The 27,174-nt window shown below is 58.7% G+C and overlaps 1 protein-coding gene and 1 long non-coding RNA gene across 3 annotated transcripts in view; one reads left to right on the forward strand and one right to left on the reverse strand.

Annotated features, from left to right (window-relative positions):
- Window positions 1-27,174, reverse strand: part of LOC146404936 (uncharacterized) — a 639,839-nt gene that overhangs the window by 513,125 nt on the left and 99,540 nt on the right. The window lies entirely within an intron of this gene.
- On the forward strand, window positions 1,642-25,939 carry SDC1 (syndecan 1). Of its 2 annotated transcripts, none has more exon segments than NM_001243190.1 (5): window positions 1,642-1,965; window positions 20,622-20,703; window positions 22,366-22,841; window positions 23,458-23,593; window positions 23,736-25,939. In NM_001243190.1, coding segments are annotated over 5 exon segments (930 nt in total). In that variant the 5' UTR covers window positions 1,642-1,899; the 3' UTR covers window positions 23,906-25,939.

Raw genomic sequence — 27,174 nt, forward strand, 5'->3', positions numbered from 1 at the left:
CAGCAGTCAGCTGGGTCAAGGCAAACCCTGACCCTCTACCTCCACTCTCAGTGTACGTGTCCTCCTTAGGGCTCCTCCTCTTCCTAATCGGCCCAGATTTACTAAGGCAAATTTACTCAGCTTGAAAGAGTAAATTTCTAAATAAACTGGTCATTTTTATTTTATTTATTTATTTATTTTGGCTGCACCCATGGCATGTGTAAGTTCCCAGGCCAGGGATCAAAACCCTTGAAACCGAGCCATAGCAGTCACAATGCCAGATCCTTAACCCATTGAGCCGCCAGGGAACTCCCTCAACGGGTCATTTTTATAATATAAAGAGGCTCTAACAAATATTCCTTGACCCCAGTTTTCTTTGTTTTGTGGAGGAGAGAAAAGCAAAATTCCAAACTGACCTATGTTTCCTCCATATTGAGTTGAAAGGGCTAGAGAGCTGACTTCAGACTATGAGCCAGCCCCTGGCAAACACCCTCATGGCTTTCTATTCAAAGGGCCCTTTAACCTGTCAGGACGCCCTGAACTCCTTGGAGAGGTCCTGCCTGGTGCCATGCGGTTAGATGATCCTTGAAATCAAGGCCTAAGAGAACTGCTTCAGGCCTTAAGAACCTGCAGGAGGCTCTGCAGGCGGAGATGGGGACGGTGGGTGGGGAAGTCGGTATCTTTGGTCTCCAGGTCCAAGGTCACATTGCAGGCAGGGCCCGGCAGGTTCTTCCCCTTTTCGTTCAAGGCCATTTGCTCTACAGACCTTCCATGGTCTTTGAACACCTACACAGAGGCTCGGGATTGCTGATGGCACCACTGAGGTCTAAGGCCCCTCAGGGAATCACGAAGGAGCAAAAATGCCAGTGGTGCTTCTCAGACCTGCAGGCTGGAAGTCACCTGGGCCCAAGGCTGTTTACTTTTCCTTTTGACTCAGAGAATGAAGAGAGAGGGCACTGCTTTCTATCAAAAGACACTGAAAAGTCCTTTAAAATTTTTTAATTTTTTTAAACAACCCTTCCTGGGCGTGTCCAGCTGTTTAAAGTAAGGCCCCTAGTTTCCAGCACTGGCAGAAGGCCAGCGCATGTGGAAACTAGTGCTGGGGTGTAGGGTGAGAGGGCGCAGAGAGCACCATCCGCAGCCAGGGAAGGGGCCACTGATTTAAGGGCCCATCACTTCGGGCCCCCGCACAGCCTCAGAAAGTGTTCCCGCCCGGATCCGGGAGTCCAGCGCACCTGGAGGGGGCTCGGTGTTCACGCCCAGAGGGCGCTGCAGACTGGCGCCAGCAATCGAGGACCAACTCCCGCCCCTCCCGCCAGTCTCCCGGGCAGAGCCTCAAAACCCTTGGCCAGGGCGGTAGGGGGGTGCGACCAGTCCCCAACCCCCGGGAACACCGGAGCAGCAGAGCCGAAACCCGGGGAACCGCGGCGCGCGGGGACCGTGGCCCTGGGGGTAGGCGAGGCTCGGCTTCCCTGGCGCGGTGCGGAGGCGGGGCTGGGGAGCCGGGCTTGGGGCGTTCCTTGGGGGCCGGGCCTGTGGCTCAGGGGGCGGGGCGGGGTTCTAGGGGGCGGGGCTCTAGGGGGTGGGGACTGGGGCTGGCCCCGAGACCTGGCGAGCTGGGGGTGGGGGGCGAGTTTTTTGCAACGGCTAAGGGCCTGCGGGTTTATTATAAGGCGGAGCTCGGCGGGAGAGGTGCTAGCGGTAGCTGAGCGGAGCCGGAGGAGTCTAGCACCAGAGCGAGGACTGCAGCCAGGGGACCCCGCAGCCCTCGCCTAGGACAGCAGCGCGCTTGGGCATCGCTCAAGGGAGCTGGGCGCAGCGCAACCCGCAGAGCCGACTCGGAGCCTCGCGCAGACGGCTCAGCGCCGCGCACCCCTGACCCGCGCAACCCGCTGCGCTCCCGCCGCTGGTCCGGGCAGCATGAGGCGCGCGGCGTTTTGGCTCTGGCTCTGCGCGCTGGCGCTGCGCCTGCAGCCGGCCCTCCTGGTGAGTGCGGCCGGGGGCTTGGCCGGGAGGTGGCGGGAAGCCGGGGCTGGCGGATCGGCCGATACCGGCGACCGCACGTGGAGGGGGAGGGGAAGCGGGGACTTCCCCTCTTCCCGCGCTAGCAAGGCTGGCGGGGAGACTAGGAGCCCCGAAATCAGGGCTCTTGACCCAACTGCCTCCGCCGTCGGGGAATGGGGGGGGGGGGCCGTGGGTTCCGCAGCTCCGGGAGGAGGCTTGGGGCGTCCCGTGGAGCAGAGCCTGCGCCGGGGCCCCGAGCTCAATTACGTAAAAGGGCTCCAGTGGCGAAAGAGCCAGCCAGCCAGCGGCGGCTCCTGGGGTCGCCGGCTCCCACCCAGTCACCCCGGGCACTGCGGCGGCAGGGCCCCTCGCCGGTGACCCAGGAGGATGCCGAGATCGCGGCTAATACGCCCCGCCCGCGGACCCTAATTCAAACCAGATCGGTCGAGCCGGAGCGCCCGGCCCCTCTGGCAGAGGCAAGTTTGGGAGCAGCGGAATCGGCGCGGGAGCAGGCGGGCGTGTGCACTAAGGAGCCCCAGCCAGGGCTGCGAGGACGACCGGGGCGGGCGGACAGAGGTGGGGTCTCGGCTGTCCGTTGGCTGGCCGAACGGAGCCAGGCCGGGTGTAGCAGGAGGTTCCGGGAAGTTGGCCTCGGAACGCAAGAGACCCGCAGGAACCCAACTTTTGGGCTGTTGAAGTTGTGCTGCCTGCGGAGGGGCGAGAGCCTGCGCTGGGCACGGTCGGGGCGCGCGGGCTGCTTCCACGCGAGTGGACCCGGGAATGGCTTTACCCCTCCCCCGGCCTGGCTTTGTGCTGGAGCAGCGCGGAGGGAAGGCGGGTCCCTTGGCCCGCCCAGTGGAGCTAGAAGAAAAGGGGGACAAACGTGGAGCCCGAAGCTGGGGGGAGGCCGTGGGGTAGAACTCCAGCACCCACCTTTGGAGAGGGGTGGGTCGCCTCTAAAGAGGGATCTGGCCGACAAAGAGATCCGGAGGGTCCCCAGAAAGTGCTCTCCCGCCCCAGCCGCCGTCCGCTGGCCCGCCTTCCCCAAAGGGGGCGCTTTGTTCTCGGCCCCGGTAACCCTTTCCTGGGAACCGCCCCGCGGCTCCAGCCTACTATGGGCTGAGACCTGGGCTGCCGCCAGGTGTCAGCGCTGGCCGCCGGGTGCTCACGTCCACCCCCACAGCCCCCACAGCCGGTGCCCGAGTCCCAGGGTCCTCTCCTCTGCTCCGTGTGAGCCAGGTCGGCCATCCCCGGGGATGGAGAGGGGAGGTGCGGACCGAGGGGGCTCGCCCCCTTCCGGAAGTGGCGGTCTCTCGCTACCACATCTGGACGGCTCACTTCCCCAGCTCTGGCAAAAGGAGGCACGTGGGAGGGCAAGGAGCGGCGGCCGGGGGTGGGTACCCCGGTCCTCCACTTACAGTGTATTTTCCGGCCAAGTCTCTCGGCAACACCAAGCCAACCCTCTGGAAGCAGGTCCCTCTACAATAATAGTAGCTCTAGTTATTGAGAGCCTTGGGGTATTTTACAGGGTCCGGCTCAGGCAAGGTGTTTTTCAGACCGATCTGTGAGGTGCCTTTCTTGCTTCCCAGGTGACTGCTGTGCTTGGAAGCCTTTCGGAGTCTAGGAAAGGGTCCCCGGTGTCTCGTGAATTGCGGATGAGTTGGAGTGTGTGCCTAAGGGGTGCCCTAGCTGGAGGAGCCTTGGGGGCAGATAGGATTTCTGAGCTGGGTCTCCAGGGTGCTCCTGGTTTTCAGGCGCTTTCAAGACATGGGCATCTGGCTTCTCCTTCGCTCGTGAAGGTCGTGTCTTCTGTGGGATACAGATTGCACCTTGAACCAGTAGTTATGCCCCCACTCTCTCCAGGCTCAAGCTGGGGCCTCAGCAATACTTCACCGATTTCCAGCCAGAGTCAGGAGGAGTGGTGGTGGTGGTTCTGCTGCCTGCCTTCGCCGAGCCTGGCATGCCTCTGAGCCGGGATCCCAGAGCACCCTTTAACTGGAGAAGGCAAATGGGATTAGAGATTCTCTCTGGACGGTGTTCTCCAGGGTGTTTCTGTGAGCTGGGAAGGAGCAGATGTTGTTTTTTTCTTCCTGTCCTGGAAACTTTGATACTTTGCAGAGAAGCAAAACTCACAGCAGAGAGAGGTTGAGTTTCTAGGGGGAAAGGAGGGGCAGAGGAAGGCTCCTTAGAGCTGCAGTGGTGGGAGGGCTTCCTGGAAGGGGTGGTTGAGCTGAGCCTGAAAGCACTAAGCTTTGGGGTCAGACTCTTGGCTCAGAGCTGGGGTTTTCGTTTTCTTTTTTATAGAGTTTGGTTTGTTCTATCTTTCCCAGCTCTGTTCTTTGTCCTTTCTCGTTTACATTTGGTGTCCATATTTCCTTAAAAATGGCGACCTAGGAGTTGTCTTGTGGCCCAGTGGATGTCACTGCAGCAGCCTGGGTTGCCGCTGTGGCGTGGGTTTGATCCTTGGCCTGGGAACTTCCGTATGCTGTAGGCTCCGCCAAAAAAAAAAAAGTGGGGACATAAAATCCTTTTCCAGAGCCCTTTGCTACACTCTTCCTAAAAGAAATAAGACAGCGGGACTTGGTGAAATAGGAGGTGACCACCCGTTGCAGAGATCCGGCCTCGCCCAAAGGATTCACTTTGGCCCTGGTGGGAAGCAGGTCAGAACCCCCTGGGGACCAGTGAGGTAGGGTGTGATCCTGGGCACCTGACTTTGGATAAGGGAAGGCTGTAGGGCAGGAGGTTGCTCAAATCCACTCCCAGGAGACGAGAAACAGGTTTGTCTAAAAAGGTTTCAGTGTGGTTCTGTGTGTGAGAGATTCCGGGATCTTTTGTTTCTGCCAGGCGAGAAAAATTGCTTGTTCTGGAAAGTTTTTTGCTATTTTCCTCTCTTTCGCTCTACTCTGTCTTGAAAGGCATAAAATCCCTTTTTGCCTTAATTATGGGGGCTAGTAGAGACATTTCCCGCCGGCCTGGTGGAGTGGGTGGGGGCTGGGGGAGGCACGAACTGCCTCTGCCTGGGCTCAGAGCCTTCTGGAATGATGTCACCCCTGGCTGCAGCTCCACAGGGAGGGTGGGGCTGGTTTAAGCCTCTACCTGTGGCTCTTGGTGGGTTCCAGTAAAACCTCATGAACCCAGATTGGTGGGGAGAGGGAAAAGAAAAGAGAGAAGCCTGGAAAGAATTAATGAAAAGCTTGAATTTTTGGAGTTGTTTGGAGGAATCTTTTTTTAGCAGTTTTGGAGGAATCTTTTTTTTTCATTGCAGCAGAATTTTGGATTCTGAGATCCCAAGAGAATGAGGTATCTTTGGCATCCAGGTTTTTTCAGTAAGCTAAGAATCTGTCCTACCCTCAAAAAACTTTGGGCCTGACTCCCTGAAATATTTATTTCTCTTCCTTTATTAACCAAAGAATACTCAGCATAGTTTAACGCCAAGATCTTCCTAGCTGCCACCGTGGTCGGTTAGGGCCTGTCTCCTGGGTTGATTGGGTTCTGAAGATCAATCACTTTGCCCCTGGCCCTGGTCCCTCCAGGTTGGCACATTTGGAATTTTGGTTTGCTCTTTTTCTTCTTCTATCCCTGTCTGATAGCAGCCCGAAGTGACATTTGTGGGCCTAAGTGTAACAAGCAGCTTTTCAGGTCACTTCTAATGGGCACTTTTGTCCAGCAGTAGAAACTAGTTCTCACTGTTAGAACTCTTTTGAAGACACGTTTTCAGCCCTGAGTAAGGGTCTCACCTCTGAATGACGTTTATGACCTGTACATGGATTTTGTGCCTTCGTGGACCCATATGGGACCTCTGTGGTACCCCTGTGGTACCTAGAATAACAAAGAGGTGTCAGAGAAGGGGTGTCCATGACCTCAGGGAGAAGCACCTGATGATGACCCCACGTTTTTCCACCGGACTTAAGCTGTGACTCTGCCAGTCGCAGGTAGCCTGGACCCAGCAAGGCCCACTCGCCATAAATCCTGATCGGCCAGTGCCTTCGTTCTTAGCTTGGGTCCTGTCTCCATTTTGCGATCGAGTTTTATTTGGGTGCCAGTGCACCTGTACCATCTGGCAGGCTGGACACAGCTTTGGAGGAAGGAGAGCCCTGGGACAGGGCTGGTAATTGACGGCATCGTCTCAGGCGAGCACTTCACCTGCAAGTCTCGCTGCTGTCCTGTGTCAAGCAGACATCATACCAGCTCTCCCTGTCCTCATTCTGTCATTTGCGGATTCATTGCATAACAGAGGCGTGAAAGTGTTTGGGAATGAAAATGCCAGGGGGACGTTCACTGTGATAGAATTAGCGTTGCTTTTCGTCGAGCGTCTGCTCTTGAGCGCTAGGTGCTTCTTCTGCATCCTTATGTCACCTTTACCCCAAACTTTTACCATGTAGGTCACTGGCCCCATTTCGTGGATGAGGCCTGCAGAGGTGAGCCCCTCCGAGGGATCAGCCTGGAAGAACTAGGATTTGTACACACGTGTGTGCAGATGTGTGTGGCATGAAGAAACCGAGGGGCTGACAAGTCTGCTCCGGGAGCCCAGCCTGGGAGGCGGGCTGGAACCTGCCAGGCTGGCCCTTGTACTTGCCCCCAGGGCAGCAGCCAGCCTGCCCTGACTTTCATCTCGGGCACTGAGGAGCCATTTGTGGAAATTAGGAGATCCTTTTTTAAGCCTGGAAGGCAGGCAGCGTGGCACCAGTGGGGCGACCAGAACCCTGGAGTCCTGGCTCCCGTGCTGGGCCCACCTCCTCGCCCCCTCCGGTGCCAGGGCCCGCTGCTGGAGTGGCCACACGAGGGACGGCTCATGAAATGAGTTCTTGTCCTGGACCCGTGGGCTTTTTACAGAACAAACGTTTCCCTGATGTCCTCCTCCTTGTCAATAATGAATTTTGGAGTCCTGGGTTCAAAGTCCCCCCACCCCCACCCGCCCGCCCCAGGGCCTGCGTAATTGTGTCTAGAGAGAAGGAATGGGATTAGCGGAGTTTGTGGAAAGAGGGCTTTTGGCGCCAGGATCCTGCACCCTGGAACAGATTCAGCACCGTGTCATTTCCCTCTCAGCTGTTCCAGCAGAGGCTGGGCTTTAGACGGGAGCCCGCATTCTGGACCCTCCCTCTGAGCAGCCACGCGCGCTGGCAGTGCCTAGGGAGGGCAGGCACGCTTGGGGTCCAGGCCAGAGAGGCGAGGCCACAGAGGCCAGCGCCTGCATTTGGGGTCCCTTCGGCAACTAGGCAACTTTTGGCTCCAGGTGGACAGGGAGCCTCCCCCTCTCCTGGCCCCCCCCCAAGAAGGGCTAGCTTTATCCGTGTGATGTTACCGCTTCTGCCTGTCCTCAGGATGCTGACATTGGGTGGGGAGTTGGCAAGAAAGTCCCCTGCATTTCCAGGTCCAAGACGGGGGCACCTGGTCAGCTCAGCTCGGTGCCCCGGAGAGGGGGAGCGGGGACAGGGAAGGGGGTGGCACAGGGGCACCCTGGGGGAAGGTGGTCTAAGCTTCCTCTGGAAAGGGTCCTGCTGCCTGTCCTGCCATGCAGGTTTGGGGAGCCATGGGGTCTGGCGGGCCTGCAGGTGTGTGGAGGCGTGCTTATGGGAGGGGGTGCACTGGGCAGTTGTGGGGCTTGGGGCCACTGGGTCAGGACAGAGAAGGCATGAGGGGTTGCTCTCCCGCGTTTATACAAGGCTCTGTGGTTCTGCCTGATTGTATATAGAGGCTGCTCCTCCTCTGGCCTTCAGCCCTGGGAAAAATATCTCCTCGTCCCAGTGACTCACTCACCTGTGGGTTGCAGCCCCACACAAGCTATGTGTGTGTGTGTGTGTGTGTGTGGAGTGGTGGGCCCCCTGCGTGGGTATGGCTGTGGCCGAGCTTTTCTTGGGCAGCCCTGCCGTGGTCCCCACTGGGCTTCCCTGCTGCCAGGCTGCGGGTTTGGGGAAACCAGGTTATAGCACCTGTCGGCAGCTTCCTCCTCAGAAACCAGGAAGCCATCTGTCTTCCTCTCTCCCTCCCTTTTAACTGCGGTCTTTTTCCCCTTCTAACTGCGGCGCTGACCCTCCTCCACCCCGGGGTTTAGAAGTCTGTGGAGGTTATTCCTATAGACAAGGGTGACCAGGACACCTGTCCCTCCTGGTCTCAGCCTAACCCCCCCACTGCGCGACCTGGACTGGTCACTGCCCTCTTGCCTCGGTTCCCCAGGTGCTTAAGGAGCCCTTTCCCTGCTTCAGACCTTGTCCCGGGAAGGGTGCATGTGGCTCTGAGGGGACCTGGTGGGGGCTCAGGCATCTCCCTCACGACTCTCCTGGGGTCTCGAGGGAGCACTGGGTGCCCGAAGGATCATCTGTGAGGGTGGAAGTCAGGGCAGGCTGCTTGGAGGAGGTGGCCAGAGGGCTCAGTGTGGGAACCAGAAGCGGATGGAGGCTCTGGGCAGGGTCAGGCTGGGAGTGGGGACCAGGTGATGTTCCCTGCACACACCCAGGCCTCCTGGCCACCAGCCCCAGATCCGCTCATCAGCAGGGACGGAAGCTGTGTCAGGCAGGTTGGGGCAGTGGGGAGGGCGGGCGTGTGTATCGCTCCGCTCATCAGCTGAGTCACGGTGCCAGGCCCACGGCTCTTCCCCTGAGACTCATCCAGCCTGGTCCATGAGCCCACTGTGTGCAGGCACTGACCCTCCTCTTTACTACTGAGCGACTTTGTGCAGCCTCTCAGTGAGTCCACCTGTGAAATGGGAGGAGGGTGTGAGAGGCTGAGGCAAGGTCACATGCATTTGGGTCTGGCTGTGTCTCAGGACTCGTGGGCGTCTCGATGGGACTCACCTCTGCTCCTGCTGCCCTGGGAGAGTTCTGCCTCAAGCCTGGGGGACGGCGATCCCAACCTGGCTTGACCAGATCTGAAGCCTGGAGCCTGGTTGCCTGCTGTGTGCACAGCCCCGTGCAGGTGGAAAGAGAAGGTGACTGTTCCTGGGACCAGAGAGGAGGGTCGGTCTGTGCAGACAGGCCAGAGGAGCTGTGCCGACCAAAGGTCATTCAGCCTGGGAAAGGGTTTGTCCCTGAGTCCCACAATGCAGCAGTTTCAGATCAGGAGCTTAGGCTGTAAGGCAGGGTGATTTCTGTATGAGGAAAGGTGGTGCCCCTGATGGGGCGGTGGGAGTGGCAGAGGCTGCCGGTCCTGCTCTGGGACCACTCTTGGGCTCTCTTGGTCTCCAGCGGTGTTAAGGGAACTGTCCCATCACATGACATTGAATTCACAGTCTTTCCCACTTGGATTCCCTGGACCTTCCTGTGGCCACGCTGGCTCTTGCTGGGGGAACCTCTGCCACCCAGCAGGCTGAGGAGCCGGGGTTCTGGGCTCTGTCCTGGGGGTGGGGGTGGGGGACTTGTGGAGGCCGAGGTGGCTCGTGCGCCCAGCTCCCTGGAGAGGCCTCAGGAGGACGGGACGACTTGCACTGTCCTTTCTGTGCCACGCTTCATGCCCTGGTGCTCTGACTTGGTTGGGGACTTGACTGTCGGTTCCACGGAGGGGGCACAGGGTTACCAGCGCTGGCTCTTAGCATCCCTGCGCGCACGATACTGTCCAGGGCTTTGGAGTCCCATCTCCGAGGAGTGTCCCAGAGGGACATGTGGCCAGGTGTGGGCTCGCAGGGCCCCGAGCTGCAGCGTGTTTCTGGAACCCCTGAGACTGGTAGAGACTGTTGTCACCCCAGCTTCGCTGGAGAAAACCGCTGGGTGCAGTGCTGCTGTCCCTGGCGATGGCGCTGCTCCAGGGTGGGGCGTGGGGTGGGCTGGGCCGCAGGACCTCCAGGCTGGCCAGGGCCCGCCGAGCTGTGGGCCAGCTGAGAGAACGGGCCCACTTGGGCTGGGCCGGGCGTCCTCAGACTCTGCCCCGTTTCTCCTCCTCGACCCCCACGTATCCACAGATACTGGGAGGAGGGCCGGGGTCTGTGCGGTGAGTGTAGGTGCAGATTCCCAGAGGCAGGCCCGGTTGTTGTAAAGCCCTGGGACGGTCCAGACCGGGAAGCAGCCCCGAGGTCCTCGTGGTGCTGAGGCTGCCTGGGTTCTGGGAGCTGTGAGGCGCAGAGCCCCCAGCCTCAGCCCTCTCCGTCCCCCCTCCTGTGGAACCGGCTCCTTCTTCCAGACCCCCGTCTGGGGGATGCCTGCCCCCTCGTGCGATGGTGTCAGCCTGTGTCCTGGGCTCTTCCATCCTCTCCCTGTGACATCTTTTTTTTTTTTTTTCAAACTTTTTGCCTTTTCCAAGGCCGCTCCTACAGCCTATGGACGTTTCCAGGCTAGGGGTCTAATTGGAGCTGTAGCCACTGGTCTATACCACAGCCATGGCAATTGCAGATCCAAGCCACATCTGCAACCTACACCACAGGTCACGGCAACCCTGGATCCTTAACCCACTGAGGGAGGCCAAGGATTGAACCCGCAACCTCATTGTTCCCAGTCAGATTCGTTACCCACTGAGCCACGACAGGAACTCCTTCCTGTGGCATGTTGGGCACATTTCTTATCTGCCTCTAAGCCTCAGTTTTCTCCTGTGTAAATTGGGATTTTCGTTGTGAGCCACGCGGGAAGTCCATAAACTGGGATTTTTAAGTCCTGCTTCGAAGAGCTTTTGAAAAAAATCCTGTCAAATAACATATGTGGTGTGATTGGCAGCTTCTTGTTTGGACTCAGAGGAGCAGGTCTGGGAGCGCTTCGGGGCTGACACTGCTTAGGGAGTCCCCCGGGGAGAGCCCCCGGTGGCTGTGACTGGGGGAAGGGGGACCGTCTGACCCGGCCCCGGTGTGGAATTGTCACCCTGAGCATGGCCAGCTGGCCTTACCCCCGTGTGCTGACGTAGCAGGGCCTGCAAACACGGCTTTTGCCCCTTCTCAGAAATATGAGCCTTCACTGGCAGGCCAGACTTTGCTCGCCTCTGCGGGAGCCTCTGCCAGGGGCTGGCTGGCTCCTGCCCCGAGGACGTGTGGGCGGCGCTGGCGGCACCGGGAGGAGGCTGGGTGAACCCAGACACCAGGGCACCTGGGAGGGGTCTCGGGCCAGTGCAGCAGGGTACCCTGGCTGTGGGGGACAGTGGCCTGTGCCCAGAACTGCAGACGGGGCGGGGGGAGGGGGCTGGGAGTAGGAGCAGGCAGGCCCGGGGGGAGGGGGAGAGCGCCACCTCAGGGTCCTCCTGCCTTCTGTGCCTTTCCCTGTGCCACCTGCAGTGGACACGATGGCTGTTTTCTTCCTGAGGGTCAGAGAGCCCACGTTCTTCCCTGTGACGGGTGGTGAGGATGGCTGCTGGGGCAAGACCACCTGGCCTCGGACCGTCTCTGAGCGCTTCGGTGGCGGTGTGCCCTGGCGCAGATGCCTTGTCCCCTTTGCCTCAGTTTCCTCATCTGGAAGATGGGTACAGTACTAGAATCTACGGTTATCATGAGGTGTCCAATGCATTCATTCAGATCAAGTGCCTAGACGTGAACCTGGCACAGAGTACTCAAGAAATAGGAGCTGCAATGACTATTTTTTCCCGCAAGGCCTAATTCAGACATTGCTCTTTTTCAAGGGACCCCAGCACCCCCCCAGCCCAGGGCAGATCCTCGGGTTCGTCCTTCCACCGCATGGTTGTTCTGAGCCCGGAGCAAAGTGTTAAGGCGTCTTCCCCTTTTGGGGGTAACTCTGAGCCCCTACGATGGCAGCTGCACCCACAGTCCCCTCACCCGCCTTAGCACCGACCACTGCCATGTGCTGCCAGGGCCCAGGAACTCAGGGCCGGGCGTTTGAAGCTGTGCAAACCTTCCAGCCATCAAAAGGCCCCAGAGGAGGGCAGGCTGACCGTGAAGGGGCCTAGGGTGCTTTGCTTTCGATTGGGCTGGGGTCTCACCAGTGATCTGGGGAACAAGCCCAGCCTGGTCAGACCTGGCCTTCACAGAAAATTCTGCCTTCATCCCTCAGGCGGGAAGGCACTGGCTCCCCTCTGCCATGGGACCCCTTCGAGGACACTCTGCCCTTCCTGTGTCTCTGGGCTTCCAGCAACCCCGGTGCCTCCTTGGTCTGAATTGTACTTTATCCCAGAGGCAGGTTCCCAGACTCGCCCATTATTTTTCTGCACGTGGGAGGAGAAGCCGTGGACGGCTGTGGCTTAAGCAGGAGCAAAGGGAACTTCGTTCTTTCCTGGGTCTGGAGTTGGCTGGCAACCACATTCTGACACAGGTTCAAAAGTTGGCTCTTGGCATCTTCCCGCCTCCTCTTTGCAATCTTTCCCCATCTTCCAAAGCTCCTTCTCGTCCCCAGTGCCACAGTTCCAGAACCGCTCCTCCTCCCTGGAGCTGACTTATGCTCTAGTGTGAGTGACTAGCAGCCCTTAGCCTCCCCAGGGGCAGTTTCATCTGCACCTGCCCGGACACTGATGGGAGAGACTTGGGTGATGATGGGCTCCCCCTCCTCCACACCCCCACAGCTGGAGCCCTGACTGGCTGCAGGTGTGTCAAAAGCTGCAAGTTTCTGCCTCCTTGAAACTCGAGGACACTTTATTTAGCCAGAGCAGGGGGAAGATATCTCTAGAAGCCCATATGCCAGAGATGTTGGGCCCCCAAGCCAGGCAGTCTGGGGATTAATCAGCAAGAGAGCAGTTTGAGGGGCCCTCGTGGGGGGCGGACTGGGGGATCTTGCCTTTTTGGCCTTAGCTCTCTTGTTGGGACGGCCAGGGCTGGGGGCGGTGGCTGCTCCCTCTGTCCCTCTGGGTTGACAGTTGTCATCCCCAGAGTCACTCTGATTTGGGACATCTCCAGCATCCTTAGGCCATGATCCCACTGGATCCGACGTGACACCAAGTCGCTGTGATCAGGGGCTCCTTCCCCGACTTGCTGTCGAGGCACAACCCCCCCAATACCATGCTGGTGGTGCCCTGCCCCTCCAGAACGGGCCTTGGGTCCCCAGACTTGGAACTTAGAGCCTCTTGCCACCTCTCGGCCAAGCCCGTTATGCAGAAGCGCAAGCAGAGGCAGGGTCTTTTCTAAGGTCATCTGGTAGGTTGGGAGTCGAGCCCAGGCTATAACCCAGGCTTCCGCGAGTCCGGTCACTTTCCCCTGGCCACCCCTTGTCTGGCACCAGGCACAGAGGCTGGCAGGGCCGGGCTGGGTGGCCTTACTCATCGCCCGAGTGGAATCCTGCCCTGCCCGGCGCGGCTGCTGGCAGGTGGGGAAAAGCAGAGGAACTGGTCTTCCAGCTCCAGGCCCCACACCCAGCCCTCAGCTGGGCTGTTCCAGGGCGAGTCTGGGCACGCGGGCAGTGAGGCAGGCGCAGCTCTCCAGACGGTGGGTTTGGCCATGCTGGTGGCAGCTCTGACCCGGCTCGGGCATCAGGGCTGCCACTGGCTGCCAGGATCCCCCCTCCCTAGACGCAACCTTGGCCCCTGGGATCCTCCAAGGAGAAGGGCTCTCTGATCTTGACCTCAGATTTCCCTTCTGAAAGCCCTGTCATGCATGCCCCGAGGAGGGCTGCTGCAAGGGGGGTCTTTAAACCTGCACCTCGGCCCTGCCCTGGACTCTTGGGGGGGGGGTCTGTCTCCGAGGGGCAGGGTGGGGACAGCAGAGGCGGGTTGTCTGTGTGTGTAGGGGAAGGGATGCATGCCCAGGAGGCCTCCTGAGAGGTGCTCCTCCCTGGGGACCCTGGGACCCCTCACAGATGCGCGTTCTTAGGGTGAAGGTGGAAGAAGCCCCTTTTCCCTGGGGGCCCATTTCCAGGTCCCTCCCGCCGTGCACTGTGCCATCACCCTGCTGCAGGCCCCAGCTCGACTCGGCTCTTGGTGAGCTGAGAAGTCACTGTGCCTGCTGCTGCTGCGCCAAGGCCCCGGTGGGGTCCCCTCCTTCCAGAAGTGTCTTAGGGGGCAGATTTCAGGATCTTGGGACCAAAGCCAGGAGATCTGGGCCTCCTCGGTGGCCTCGGCATGCCTCTCTGACAGCCCCCAGTTAGGAAAGAAGCCTTCAGAAAGGAGGTGATTTCCCGGGGCGGGGGGAGCCCCGTGTCTCCCTGGGCTCCAGGCTGTGGTCCTGTCCCTCCCACCCAGCCCCGCACGGGTGTCTGTGTGGCCAGCTTATCACCCCCACGCCCCTCTGGCCTCACTGAAAAGGGGCTCTCCCACCTGTCAGAGCCCTAAGGGGGTTTGGGGTTCTCCAGCCAAGCCCGTTCTGTTGTCCAGGTGGGAAACAGGTCTGGAGGGAGGCGCAGAGCTGCCCAGGGCCCCAGCAAGGGAGCAGTGGAGCGGGACCTCAACCCTGGAGTGTCCCCTGATGCGGATGCTCCTCACCTCGGACCTCCCCCCCCTCCTCCCGAGACCCTTGATCCGAGATGCTTTGGGTCTGGACCACTTGGTCCCTTGGGTCCAGGCTTAGGCCATGTTAGCTAGGGCTAAAGAGGGGGTGCAAGGGATCCTCCAGAAGGGAGAAGGTAGAGTCACCAACCCCACTGCTGCAGGGCTCCAGGGCATTTGGTGGGCTGCCGGAGCAGGGCTGGGTGGTTGCAATCTTCTCTTCCCTGCCATCCCCGCCCAGCAGGCACCCCCCGACTCCCATGATGGTATCAAGGCTTTGTAGCTCCCGATTCCCTCTCTGCCCCTCGGCCTCACTGGTGGGGCCCCTTGAGAGGGCAGTGGTGACTCTGTACTCCTGTTGGTTTCTGCCTGGTCACTGAGTCAGGTCAGCTGATGGGATGGCAGCTGCCTGGAGAACCGAGGGGGTCCCGCTCAGCCCCAGGCAGGCAGGATGGAGGCGCAGCTCAGCCTCAGGACAGAGTCTTGCTTTTCTTTGTTTCCTGCTTCTCGCACTGCTGGGGATTGAGGGGTTTTCTCAGCTCCACAGCGAGGCCTCTTCCACAGGCGGGACTGTGTGGACTGTGCAGAATGGATGCATCAGCAGCGTAAGGAGAATGTTCCGGATCACCTGTTGTGCTTATTTACAGGGCTCTTTGGCGCCTCGTCTAGCTGAGTCAGCGGGGTCGGGTGGGGGTGGGCGGTCTTGCCTCCCCTAGTCTTAGCCCCTGGGCCACTTGGAGTGAGAACTTTTCTTGTCCAGACTCTTCTCCACGTGCAGTCTGCAGGCCGCCTGCAGCAGCTGGGAGCTTGCAACATGCAGAGTCGGGGCGTTCTGGACCCACTGAATCAGCCTTGGGGATGAAGCTCAGAAGCCTTCATCTCCAACAGTCCCCTGGTGATTCTTAGAGACCCCGAAGCAGAGAGCCTGCACCTCCCCCCAACCCTGGCCTGGATGCCTGTGATGGTGTCAACACCTTTGGTTCATTTAACATCCTGATACTGGGTCTGTGTTATGCTGGGGTTCCATATCTTAGACACCTCTGCCCCCGAAAGTTGTGAAATCTGAATGTGGGGGAATCAGCTCTTCCCGCTTAGATCCATAGATCTGACCAAGAAACTAAGGATAAAAAAAGATTTTGAAAAACCGTGAATCTGGAGTTCCCGTCATGGTGCAGCGGAAACGAATCCCACTAGGAACCATGAGGTTGCGGGTTCGATCCCTGGCCTTGCTCAGTGGGTTAAGGATCCAGCGTTGCCATGAGCTACAGTGTAGGTCACAGACTCGGCTCGGATCTGGCGTTGCTGTGGCTGTGGCGTAGGCCGGCAGCTGTAACTCCATTTTGACCCCTAGCCTTGGGAACCTCCACATGCTGCAGGGCGCCCCTAAAAAGACAGAAACAGAAACTGCGAATCTCATTTAAGCTTCCTGAGGTTACCTGGTGCAGTGTGGGATTTTGATGGGCTGGGAACAAGCTGGGAACGTCCTGCTATGACTGTGGGGCCCACCTGCCTTTTGACTCCTCAGCTTGAGTTCCTGGAACACATTGGGGGCCCCCGCCCCTTGTCTTCAGGCCCAGCAGGGGCACCAAGGCTGGCTGCTTGGGGAAGACTGTGACCTAGGCTCTGTGACAAGGGGTGGTTCTTTTTTCTTTCTGGCTGAGCCTGTGGCATGCAGAATTGCCTGGGCTGGCGATTGAACTCGTGCCACAGCAGTGACAGCGCCAGATCCTTAGCCTGCTGTGCCGCCAGGGAACTCCCAAGGGGCTATTTTTGCATCCTTGGCTTCCAGAATGAATAGTCGGCCTAGGATTCAGTGAATGGGCTCCCACCATGGCAGCCAGGACTTCTCTGCCCACACTTGAGCATTATAAGCAAGAGACACCTAAAGACACCCATGCCTCCCCTTCCCATACTCTGCTGCAGAGGCTGCCCCGCTGCTGAGGCCCCTGCATTGCTGAAGTTGTGACTCAGGGCCGAGTGTTGTCCTGACTTCTCCAGGGTCTGGCTGGAGGCTTCACGGGGGCAGGGTGATGCTCTGTACCCCAGCCCGTGCACCTCTCCCTTCTGGAAGCCTCCTGGAGCGGGATGCTTGTACTCCGGGAGCTCAGCAGGGCCAAGACCAGACCCTCTGTTACTCTCCCTTTTCCCCAAGACCCCTTGATGCTGCTCCCCTGAGTTCTGAAGTTGAAGACCCTCTAATATCAAAGTTTGTGACCTTGGCCTGATCTGGCATGTGACCTCAGTAATGCTTTTTAAAGGATCTGTGTGTATCCATCGCTCAAGCTAAGCAGTGGGTGACACATATTAGTGATTCAGGGTGTGGGGTGGAAACCACAGTTCTTTGGACCTGGTGGCTGTGGGTTGATGGGACGGCTGGGGTCAGAGGCCAGACGGGCAACCTCTCCGGTCAGCCTGGAGTTAGGAGCCCCTCACCTGAGCATCCCCGAGATGCCTACTTGGCATCCTGACTTGTGGCCCTCGCAAGGGACTTTTCCCGCCCAAGGTGTCCTGGAGGGATGTTGCCGCACAGCCCCAGGCCCTTCTTTGTCCAGTGAGGGATGAGAGCTGGCAGGAGTGGGCTTGAGGCTGCCTTCTTGAAGCTTCTCTGCCAGCGCTCTGCCCACTGACCCTGGACATGCTCTTGGGAATGGCTGACAGCCCAGTGACAAAGAGCCTCTGTCCCTGGTAGCCTTGACCCTGGCTTGTCCATGCTGTCCCATCTCCACCTGTGAAGTGTGGTCCCCTTGTCTGCTGGGCAGGGGTCAGGAACTCTTGCTGCAGGAGGATAACACGCTCATCCATGACTCCTGGGGCCTGCAGTGCGATGAGGAGACTTGGGCAGGTTTCCCTTAAGAGAAACGGGCCACGAGGGAAGGAGGTCCCTTGGGGCAGAGGAGAGGGAGAGGTGGCAGGAGAGGGGAGCAAGCTGCCTGCTAGTCTGTAGACACTGCCCCACAACCTGACCCCCACCCCCACCCGAATCAAACCTGGCTTTGGCCTTTCAGGCTGATGGAAAGAACCAAATTGACTCTTCCCTTGAGCACACCAAATGTGTGACTGTCTAGCCCCATTCGTAAGGTCTTTGATTTATTGTAGGGAAAATGGGTTTTCCTGGGCCTTAGAAGGCCCCATTAGGGGTTCCTGTTGTGGCTCAGCGGAACAAACCCAACTAGTATCCATGAGGATGAGGGTTCGATCCCTGGCCCTGCTCAGTGGGTTAAGGATCCGCCATTGCCTTGAGCAGATTCAGCTCGCATCTGGCATTGCTGTGGCTGTGGTGTAGGATGGAGGCTACAGCGCCAATTCAACCCCTAGCCTGGGAACTTCCATATGCCACGGGAAAAAAAAAAAAAAAAGAGGCCCCATTAAAGGTATGGCTGGTTTGCCTGTATCTTCCCAAGCTGCTTGAGGTGTGTTCCAAGCAGGGCATCCCTGAGCTGTGGCCAGTTGGACTCGGGATGATGTCAGAGGCTTCACAGAGGGAAGCCCCGCATGGGGCCCTGGCAGCAGCTGGCCTCAGGTCCCAGCCCCAAGGGCCTGTTGAGTGAAACTGGAAAGTCTCACCCCAAACTCCAGCATCAGCTGGCACCTGGTCATCCGAGTTCAACCTCAGCAGTTTCTGCTCATTTCCTCCCCAGGGAGCTGTGGCTGTCACAGGAGGTTCAAGTGGAGATTTGGGAGGTGACCCCAGCCCATCCCTCTGTGTGGAGACCCAGCCCAAAAGGGGAGAGGCTGCCCTGAGGCTTGGGAGCCGGTTTCAGGGGAGAAAGTGTTTGCTTAAGAGCTTGTTGTGTAAACAAGATCTCAGAGGGATAAGCCAGGCAGAGTTGAGGAAACAAATTGCTTCTAGGGACTGGGCAGATCCAAAGTCTTAGCTAGTCCTGCCAGAACCCCTTCTCTTGGGAAACAGCTCACCTGTTGGGGCTTCTCTGTGGGGGTGAGAGGTTGGGCCTTGCGGGCGATGCTTCTGGGGTGGTGCCTCAAAGTTGATGGGCTCCCGGTGCGTGATGTTCTCTGTGGGCCTCAGCCCCCCACCTCTGAGAGAAGGCCTGGCCCCAGTGACCCTGGCTTCCACCTCACAGTGCGGCTGAGGCCGGTGTGGCTGCAGCCCTGCCCGATGCTCCAGATCCAGCTTTCTCTCCGAGGGTGGGCATTGGACCGTGGCTTCCTAGGGCCGCCTCCAGAGCTGTGAGGGAGCTGGATGACGTGAAGGGGGGGTCTCGGTGAGTGTGAGTGGGTAGGGTCCCCCGAATCCTTGCCCCCCTTAAGCTGCCCTGTTGGGCACCTCTGCTGTGGGCCTGGGGCTGGGAGTATGTCTGAGAAGGGGCACCCACTTTGCATCTGCCTGGGGGGCGGTGTTCTTTGTTCCCGAAGGGGACAGTCTTTGGGGAGGTGAGGGGCAGCCATGAAGCTCTGCGGAGCCAAGACAGGTGTTAGAAGCGCCACCTGGGGACAGGAAGGACAGGATGTGGCTTGGGGTGCAGGCAGAGGGCAGGGACTGTGGCTGCATGGTGGCAGGGCTGTGGCAGCTCAGACGGGCCCTGCTTGGACCACAAGCTTCTGCATGGGGGCCAGGGGACAGTGGAGGGGGAGGAGACAGAGTTTGGGTTTTGTACTTTCAAAGGAAGCTCAGTAGTATTTCTAGCCTCGCGGTTTCTACACGTGTCTGAAGCGTCCCTCTGACCTGGGCTGGAGCCTCCACCTGCTCCAGCTCTGTCTCAGGCAACCCCGGGAGGCCAAACGTCTTGTCTGTCCCTCCCTGCTCTGCTCCACTCAGGCCTGTGGCCAGGACCTGGCGAGGCCTGCTGCGTGGAGGAGGCCCACTCCCTGGAGCCCGGCCTTGGGCTCTGCCCTCTGACAAGTCTGCACAGAGGCGCCTGTGAACTGGCTCCCTCCTGCCCCCTCTTCTCCTGAAACTTAACCCACTTCCGTGCCACCTCTTCCTAGACCGCCCCAGAGTCCTCTTCCCCAGGCTGAGTGGCTCTTGCTCCCGGAGGTAGAGCGGCCGCCCCTGTTGATGGGGCGCTTCCTGCGAGCCAGGCTGTTAGGTTCTTTTTGTGCATCACTCACTGAACTTTTGCAACAATCCTAGGAGGTAGCTATCACTACTGCCCCCATTTTACAGTTGGGAAGACTGAGGCTGTGAGCGGTGAGGTCCGCAAGGCCACACAGCTAGGAAGTGGCAGAGTCAGGGGCTTTGCAAGGCCTGTGTGCTCTGAACTAAGCTGCTTTGCTTCCTTATTCGGGGCTTGTTCTGGCCCTGGGACTGCAGCGCAGGGGCATTTGGGTCAAAGTCTTTTTGCCGAGCAGGATACTTGTGGCTACTCTTCCTGCCACCTGGCTGCCGGGTCCTCCCTTCCCCACCTGCTGTCCTAGAGCCAGGGTTAGGGGCTGGGTGGGTCCTCTACCACCGCTTTCGGTGCAGGCCCGCTCAGGTGTGTCCTGGCCCCACTCCCTGGTCCTGTTGGCACAGCCCCTGCCTTGGGGCCTGGGGAGACGTTTGCACTCTGGCACCTGTAGCCTCTTGGGCCGGGCCAGGCAGGCGGCATTCCTGGGGCGGCTGTTTGCACACAGGGCCCATCCCAGGCTCACAGCCCATCTGTCGGTGCCTCCCTAGTGCAGGGCCCGTTCTAGACCAGCCTCATCTCTCTCCCGGCTAATAGGCGCCCTGTCCTTCCTTCCCCAAGTGGGTCTGGACCCAGTTTTTCCTGTGGATGGGAAAACTGGCTGAGTGTGGGAAGGCGCACACTGGCCAGGCTCGGGGCTGTCCTGTGTGGGCAGGTAGACCTCAGCACAGACATCTCACCTGGTACCCGGGCCTGCCCCTCCCCCTGTGGGGCCCTCAGTGTCCACCCCCAGCTGGCACCTGGCAGGCCTGGGGGAGGCCTCTCTAGAGCCAGGTGGTGGTGATATTGTTCCTGGGGCCCTTGGAAGCCCCATTCTTGGAGCCTTTGAAGTTCCCTGGCCCGTGGCCCCCGGGACCTGATTCCCAGTGTCGGGTGGACTCTGGTCCTGTGGGGGCCACAGCCTGTATTCCCAGTGACGCTGTCTCCTGTCTGCTCCTCTGAGGTCTGGGGTGGCTTCGGCAGACTGGGCTTCTTGGGGCCAGGGCCCTGCCCCCTCTTTGTGTGTTTCTGCACCCCAGCACCCGGCCCAGGCTGCAATCATAGCCTTGGTGGGGACCAAAGGGCTGCCCAGAGCTGAGGGTCCTGAGCCACACCCGAGGGCCTCCTTCCTGGGCTGTGTGTGCGCGCATGTGTGTGTGTGTGTTTGGCATGGGCGGGCAGGCATGATTGAACCAGCTCTCTAGGACGGGGACCTCAGAATAGCCAAGGCTCCACTCACATCCCTTTCTGATCACTTTCCAGGAAACCGTGGCCACAAATGTGCCCCCTGAAGATCAGGATGGCTCTGGGGATGACTCTGACAACTTCTCTGGCTCGGGCGCAGGTGAGTGGGCCTGACGGCTGCCATGGGCCAGAGGCGGCGGCCAAGCAGCCCGCTGGCTGGGCCTGGAGAGCACTGCCAGGGAGGGAATGGGGTCCGCGCTGCAAGGAGAAAACCTGTGTGTGTGGGGGTGAGAGAGGGAATTCTGTGGGTTCCGTCTGTGAGGCCCCGGGGTCTGCCTGTCACAGAAAGACCTGGGCCCGAGTCTCCTTTCTAACCGACTGAGCAAGCTTTGGAGAGTTCTTTGGCTTCTCCGAGCCTTTATTTTCTCATCTGTGCAATGGGAGTAATATCTTGACTTCATAAGGTTGGTGGGAGCTGTCAGGCTGCACAGAACCTGGTGGGGTGCAGATGCTCAACGAATGTTCCTACTGTTTCTGTTTCCTCTTTCCCTGGGGGAGTGAGATCCTCGAGCTGGGGGTAGTCAAGGAGGCCCCCCAGAGGAGGTGCTCCTTTTTCTTTTTAAGTATCTCGACTTGTTCCTTTTCTTTTATTTGGCTTCTAACTCAATGGATTTTGTCATATTTATAGTTGTACCACAATCATCACAGCCCAATTTTACAGCATTTCCATCTGTCCCTCTAGCCCCAACCCCCAACCCGTCTCCTTGGGTAACCATACGGTTTTCAAAGTTCGTGAATCATTATCTGTTCTGCAAAGATGTTCGTTGTATCCTTTTTTTAGATTCCACATATAAATGATAACATATTGGTGTTTCTGTCTCACTGTTTGACTAACTTACCATGCTTACCATGAGAATTTCTAGTTCTATCCATGTTGCTGCAAATGCCATTATTTCATTCCTTTTAATGGCTGAGTAGTATTCCATTGTGTATATGTACCACATCTTTATCCACTCCCCAAAGGAGCTGCTCTTGAACTAGATCTCAGAAAAGGGGGAGGGGAGGGAGTGGGGTGGATTGGAAGCTTGGGGTTAATAGATGCAAACTGTTGCCTTTGGAATGGATTAACAATGAGATCCTGCTGTGTAGCACTGGGAACTATGTCTAGTCTCTTATGATGGAGCATGGTAATGGGAGAAAATAGAATGTGTACATATATGTGTAACTGGGTCACCATGCTGTACAGAAGGAAAAAAAATTGTATTGGGGAAATAACAATTAAAAAAAAAAAACAGCAAACAACCACCTCAAGAAAAGGGCTATGGTCATCCATGGGGAAAGTGGCCTAGGCAGGGGCCTAGGACCTGGGAGGTAAGACGGTAAGACTCAAGCTTCTATTCTTGGAAGCCTGGGCCTTTCTAGGGAGAGGGTAGATGGAGCACGGAGGGGTCCAGAGAGGTGTGTGTGCTGAGATACGGCGTTTGGGCCCTGGAGGATGCCTCCACCAGGGAGCCGGCCTGAGCGGTCCCGGGAAAGGTTCCTTCTCAGATGGCCTTGGTCCCTCATGCTCCAGAGACTAGGCTGAACCCAGGTACATGCAGCAGGAGAGGGTAGCTTTCCTGGTCCATTTTCCCAAGTTGCGTTTAGCCTTAGCTAGCTCTTCCCCAGGAAACACAGCTTCTCTCCATAAGAGAGGTTTGCTGTGCTGGCCTGGGAGTCAGAACCAGGGGTCCTTGCCTGGGCTTTCTTGACAGCCTAGTGTGGTCTTGATGTTCCAGGGCCTCCCCCACCCCACAAGCGCTCTCTGCTTCTGGCCCTGCAGGTGCTCTGCCAGATGTCACTCTGTCACAGCAGACCCCCTCCACCTGGAAGGACACGGGGCTCCTGACGACCATGCCCACGGCTCCAGAGCCCACCAGCCCAGATACCGTTGCCACCTCCACCTCTGTCCTGCCGGCTGGCGAGCGGCCTGGGAGGGGAAGGGCAGTGCTCCTGGACTTGGATCCTGGCCTCACTGCCCAGGAGAAAGAGGCCACCCACTCACCCAGTGAGACCACGCAGCACCCAACCACCCACCGGGCATCAACTGCTGGAGCCACCACGGCCCAGGTGCCCGCCACCTCCCATCCCCACAGGGATGTGCCGCCTGACCACCCTGAGACCTCGGCTCCCGCAGGTCATGGCCAGCTTGACCCTCACACTCCTGGTGTGGGGGACGGAGGTCCTGCCACCACTGAGAAGGCTGCTGAGGGCGAAGCCTCCACCCAGCTTCCCGTGGGAGAGGGCTCTGGGGAGCCGGTGAGTGTTGGCGCACTGTCATCCTCTGCACTTCCTGAGATGTGGGGTGGCCCCAAGAGCCTGGTAGAGCACAGTGCATCGGGGTGGGAGTGCTGGCCCAGTCAGCTGGCACAATCCACCCCCCTACCCCCATGACCTGTGAGCACGTCGGAGTCCCCACCACGAGGATGGGGTACCGAGGTCCCATCCTCCCTGGGTGCCCAGGGCTGAGCCCAGGGCAAGACAGGCTACATCGAGACCAGAGCCAGAGTCCTTCGGGATCACCAAACAGAGGGCTTCCTAAACTCCCGCCTCCCTGCTGCGAGGGTGCGAGCTCTCCCGGTGTCGTTTTATCTTACGGTGTCACCGCAGGGTTACTTACACTAAAGCGAGCCTGTTTATTGTCCCATGAAAACGTGTGCTTTGTATCACTTGATGAGATCCCTCTGCCACCGTGCAGCCAGGGTCCGGTGTGATGTGGCAAGAGGGACCTGGCTTTGGGGCCCAGTGGGGAGGGGGCTCTGGGTTCAGGCGTGTCTGAGCTGGTGGCAGCGGTGGCCAGGGAGGTGGGAGACGGAACTGGATGTGGCTTCGGCCGTGGACGCCGCAGCCTGATCCCACCCCTGCCCTCCCCTAGGACTTCACCTTTGACGTGTCCGGGGAGAACACAGCCGGGGACGCCCTGGATCCGGACCAGCGGAATGAGCCGCCCGTGGATCAGGGGACCACGGGGGCCTCACAGAGCCTCCTGGATAGGAAGGAAGTGCTGGGAGGTGAGTTTTCCCTCCAGGGGGTGGGCTTGGGGGCTTGTCTTGGGCCCTGGCAGGGCTGCCTGCAGCCAAGGCCACCTTGGGGGCGGCAGCCCTCAGCCAGGGAGCTGCCGAGCTGAGCCCGCGGTTCTCTCCGCCACCGCAGGGGTCATCGCGGGCGGCCTCGTGGGGCTTATCTTTGCCGTGTGCCTGGTGGGTTTCATGCTGTACCGGATGAAGAAGAAGGATGAGGGCAGCTACTCCCTGGAGGAGCCGAAGCAAGCCAACGGGGGCGCCTACCAGAAGCCCAGCAGGCAGGAGGAGTTCTACGCCTGACGGGGGCCCACCTCCCCCCTCCCCCCGCCACTCGCTAGGCCCCCACTTGCCTCTTCTGTGAAGAACTGCAGACCCTGTGTCCCCTGCCACCACGCCACCCCCCCACGCTCCCAGCCCCGCCGGCGGCTCCCTGCCTGCAGAGTCCTGGGCGCACCGCCGACCCTCCTCTGCTTCTCTGACTTCTGCCTGGAGACTTGGGCACAAGGGCTTTCTCGTGTATGACCGACCTTTCCACCTGGCACCCCACCACGCCGACTCAGTGTCTCTACAGAGGAGCAGCGCCCCCCAGCCCAGCTCTGGAGGGAAGGGGACCTCACTGCTTTGGAGCTGGCTGGCCCGCGGGGCTGGAAGATGCCGTGGCTGGAAGATGCTGTGGCTCGAAGATGCTGATGCTGAAAGATGCCGGGGCTGGAAGATGCCAGGGCTGAGGGTTGACCCATCTGTAGCACTTACCTGTAGAGACCGACAGGCCTGGGGGCATTTCCCGCTGAGTGGCGGGGAGAGGTCAGAATTCCCTCTGTTTTCTGGGAAGGTCTCATTTAGATGTCAACTTGTTTTTGCACATGTTTCCTGTAGTTTCTTTGTTCGTAGCCCAGTAGATTTGTTACTTCCGAGGTAAGTTAAGTAAGTTGATTTGGTTATGCCCATCTCGCTTCCCTAATCTACGGCCAGGAGACAGCATCAGGGTTAAGAAGACTTTTTGTTTTCATTTTTTTGTTGTTGTGTTTTTTTTTTGTTTGTTTTTTTTTTGGTTTTTTTTTTTTTGACTAGGAGAACCAAATCCGGAAGCCACCGTATAGGCTTAGTTGGTGTGTCGTCTCTGAGTTTGTTGCTCGTGTGTGCAACAGGGTATGGAGTGTCTGTTAGGTGGCCCCATTGGTGGGCTGGCTGATCCCGGTGGCCGTGGGCGGTCACCTCTTTGAGCAGTCCCGCCCGTGTCCGCGAACTTGGGGCCTGGGCTGGGGCCTGGGCGGCTGTGATGCTGAGGAGCCCAAGTAAGAATTGAATCCTGGGCCCTCAGGCCGGGACTGTGGGATGGGAGAAGGGGTGGCCGGGCCCCGAGCATCTCCCAGGGACATGCCCTGCCTTTGATGCTCTCTCTGGGGGCCGCTTTCTCCTGGGAGGTGACGAGGGGGATCCTGAGCACACCTGGCACGGAGCTGCCCCACGAAGGACCAGGTTCACTTTTGATTAGCTCCTGTGGCCCTACCCTGGGCTGGAATCAGGAATGTTCCAAAGAGTGATAGTCTTTTGCTTTTGGCAAAACTCTACTTAATCCAATGGGTTTTTCCCTGTACAGTAGATTTTCCAAATGTAATAAACTTTAATATAAAGTAGTCATGTGAACTCTACTGCCTTTGCCTCTTTCTGTGCTGGTTGGGGGGCCGCGACCAGCCTTTTCTCTAAATGCCGATGATATTGGGAAACGTGGCGAAAAGCTCTGTGCCTTCGTCTTTCTCGTGGGGAGGGAGTCTGGGGCCAGAGTCCCTCTGCTTTGTTTCTTGTTTTGTGTTTTGTCTTTGCTAAAATTGGCAGGTTCAGCCAAGGTTATACAGGGCCCGATGGTCATTTCTGTGTTGCCAAATTCCAAGGACCATCTCCTAAGTGGCGACGAAGCTGTGTGGGCCCCAGTCCAGCTTGACCTGAGGCCATGGGTCCCCGGAGGCCCGGAGCCCAGGCCTGCATCTCAGCCGTCTTGGACGGTCCTCTGCTCACACCTTTGCTGGGACCAGAGGCCTCCCGCCCTGGCTCCTGGGAATGCCTGCGCTTGTGTATTTAATTTGACAACGTTCCAGCTGTTCCGTTGGCTGCGCTGAGAGGGGACCGTCTGTGACACAGAGAGACGCCCCGTCCAACGAAGGGAACCTGTGTCCTGTGTTCCTTACGGGGACTGTCTGCCCGGAGTGTCGGACTGGATGTGATGCGGGGGCCGGGGAGGGATCTGTGACTGTGCTCATCTCTGCGGGTCCGTGGGACGGCGCTCAGCCCGCGGCTGGGCCCATTCGTGTAACTAATAAACGGTACTTGTCATTCGGGCTGTGGTGGTGATTGAATCTCCTCTGGCCCTGGCGATGTCCTTGCGTGTCCCCTGGAGGGGAGCCTGGCTCTGGGCCGGTCGCCTCCGCCGCCGTAAGGGAGGCTGCATCCACCCCTGCCGTCTCCCTCCTGGCCCTGCGGCAGGCCTTCGCCTTGCTCTCTCCTGGGGCTCTCTGCCTTCCTCTCTGCTGCCCAGCCTGTCCTTCTAGATCATTCCCTTCCTCAAGGACACAAGGCTCCCTACTGACTCAAAGTCTGCCGCCTCTTCTCTTGGCTCCGTGTCGCACGACTCCTGGAAACTCACTGGCAAACTTCAGTACCAAAGCTCTAAAAGAAGTCTGCCCATTAGGGAAAAACTGCGGTAACAATTTGGGGGGGTTGAAAGACACAGGGACTGCAGGAGCCCTAGTTATTCTAAGGGCATCTAGCCACCCTCCCCTTTCTCAGTCTTGTCCAGGCTGCCCAGCCAGCCTTTCAGCTGCCCTTCCATGGCAGGTCTCACTGGCCCTGGGTACAGACCAGCCCCTGACACCAGAGCCTGGGTGTGTCTTGGGAACTCAGAGCTGGAGGGACCCCTGCTCCCGTACCCTGCACCTGCTGGTGAGGCAGGGACTACAGGCCCAGGGCGGCTTTGCAGAGTGAATTCTACTCTCGCCAACACAAAGTCCTCAGATCCTGTATTCATTCAACAAGTGCCAGAGACAGCAAGGACCAATTTTTTGCCCGTCCTTGGGCTGGACATCATGGGCACAGTTGCAGAACTGGCTGTCTGGATATTAATAATTTTGCAGTGAGCCAGACACTGCTAGACACAGCACCTGGGTGATTTCACTCACCAGGGACAACTCCTTAACCCTCTAGGAGACACACTGCTATGAATTGTCCCCACTTTGCAGACAAAACCTGGAGTATGGAGAGAAAGTTCCCTGCCCATGATCAAATGTTGGTGAGCAGGGGAGCTGGGATTTGGATGCTGGCAGCCTGGCCCCTGAGCCCACAAAAGTGACCCTGGGTGACAGTGGGATTGGGGAGGATGTCCCCCCAATGTGGGACTTTCACAGTTCCAGGATCAGCCTCCTGGGACACCTGTTTCTGTCATATTCAAATGGGCTAAACTGCGCCCCACCCACCACTCTCACGCTGCTGATTCCTCTTCCTTTTCTGCTCCCCCTGAGTCACACCCACCTCGGGGCACTGCCGGGACAGGGTGGTGCCATAAAACCAGCTTTACT

This window comes from Sus scrofa, chromosome 3 (genome assembly GCF_054392235.1).
Source record: "Sus scrofa isolate SSC_HxYL_T2T_F1_AM1 chromosome 3, Sscrofa_HxYL_maternal_Yorkshire_Landrace_v2.0, whole genome shotgun sequence".
Classification (NCBI taxonomy): Eukaryota; Metazoa; Chordata; class Mammalia; order Artiodactyla; family Suidae; genus Sus; species Sus scrofa.

Coding starts and splice junctions, on each gene's coding strand:
- SDC1 (XM_021085689.2), top strand. CDS start 2,157: ATGGGGGGGGGGGGCCGTGGGTTCCGCAGCTCCGGGAGGAGGCTTGGG. Junction 20,704..22,365: donor CTTCTCTGGCTCGGGCGCAG/GTGAGTGGGCCT, acceptor CTGGCCCTGCAG/GTGCTCTGCCAGATGTCACT. Junction 22,842..23,457: donor GAGAGGGCTCTGGGGAGCCG/GTGAGTGTTGGC, acceptor GCCCTCCCCTAG/GACTTCACCTTTGACGTGTC.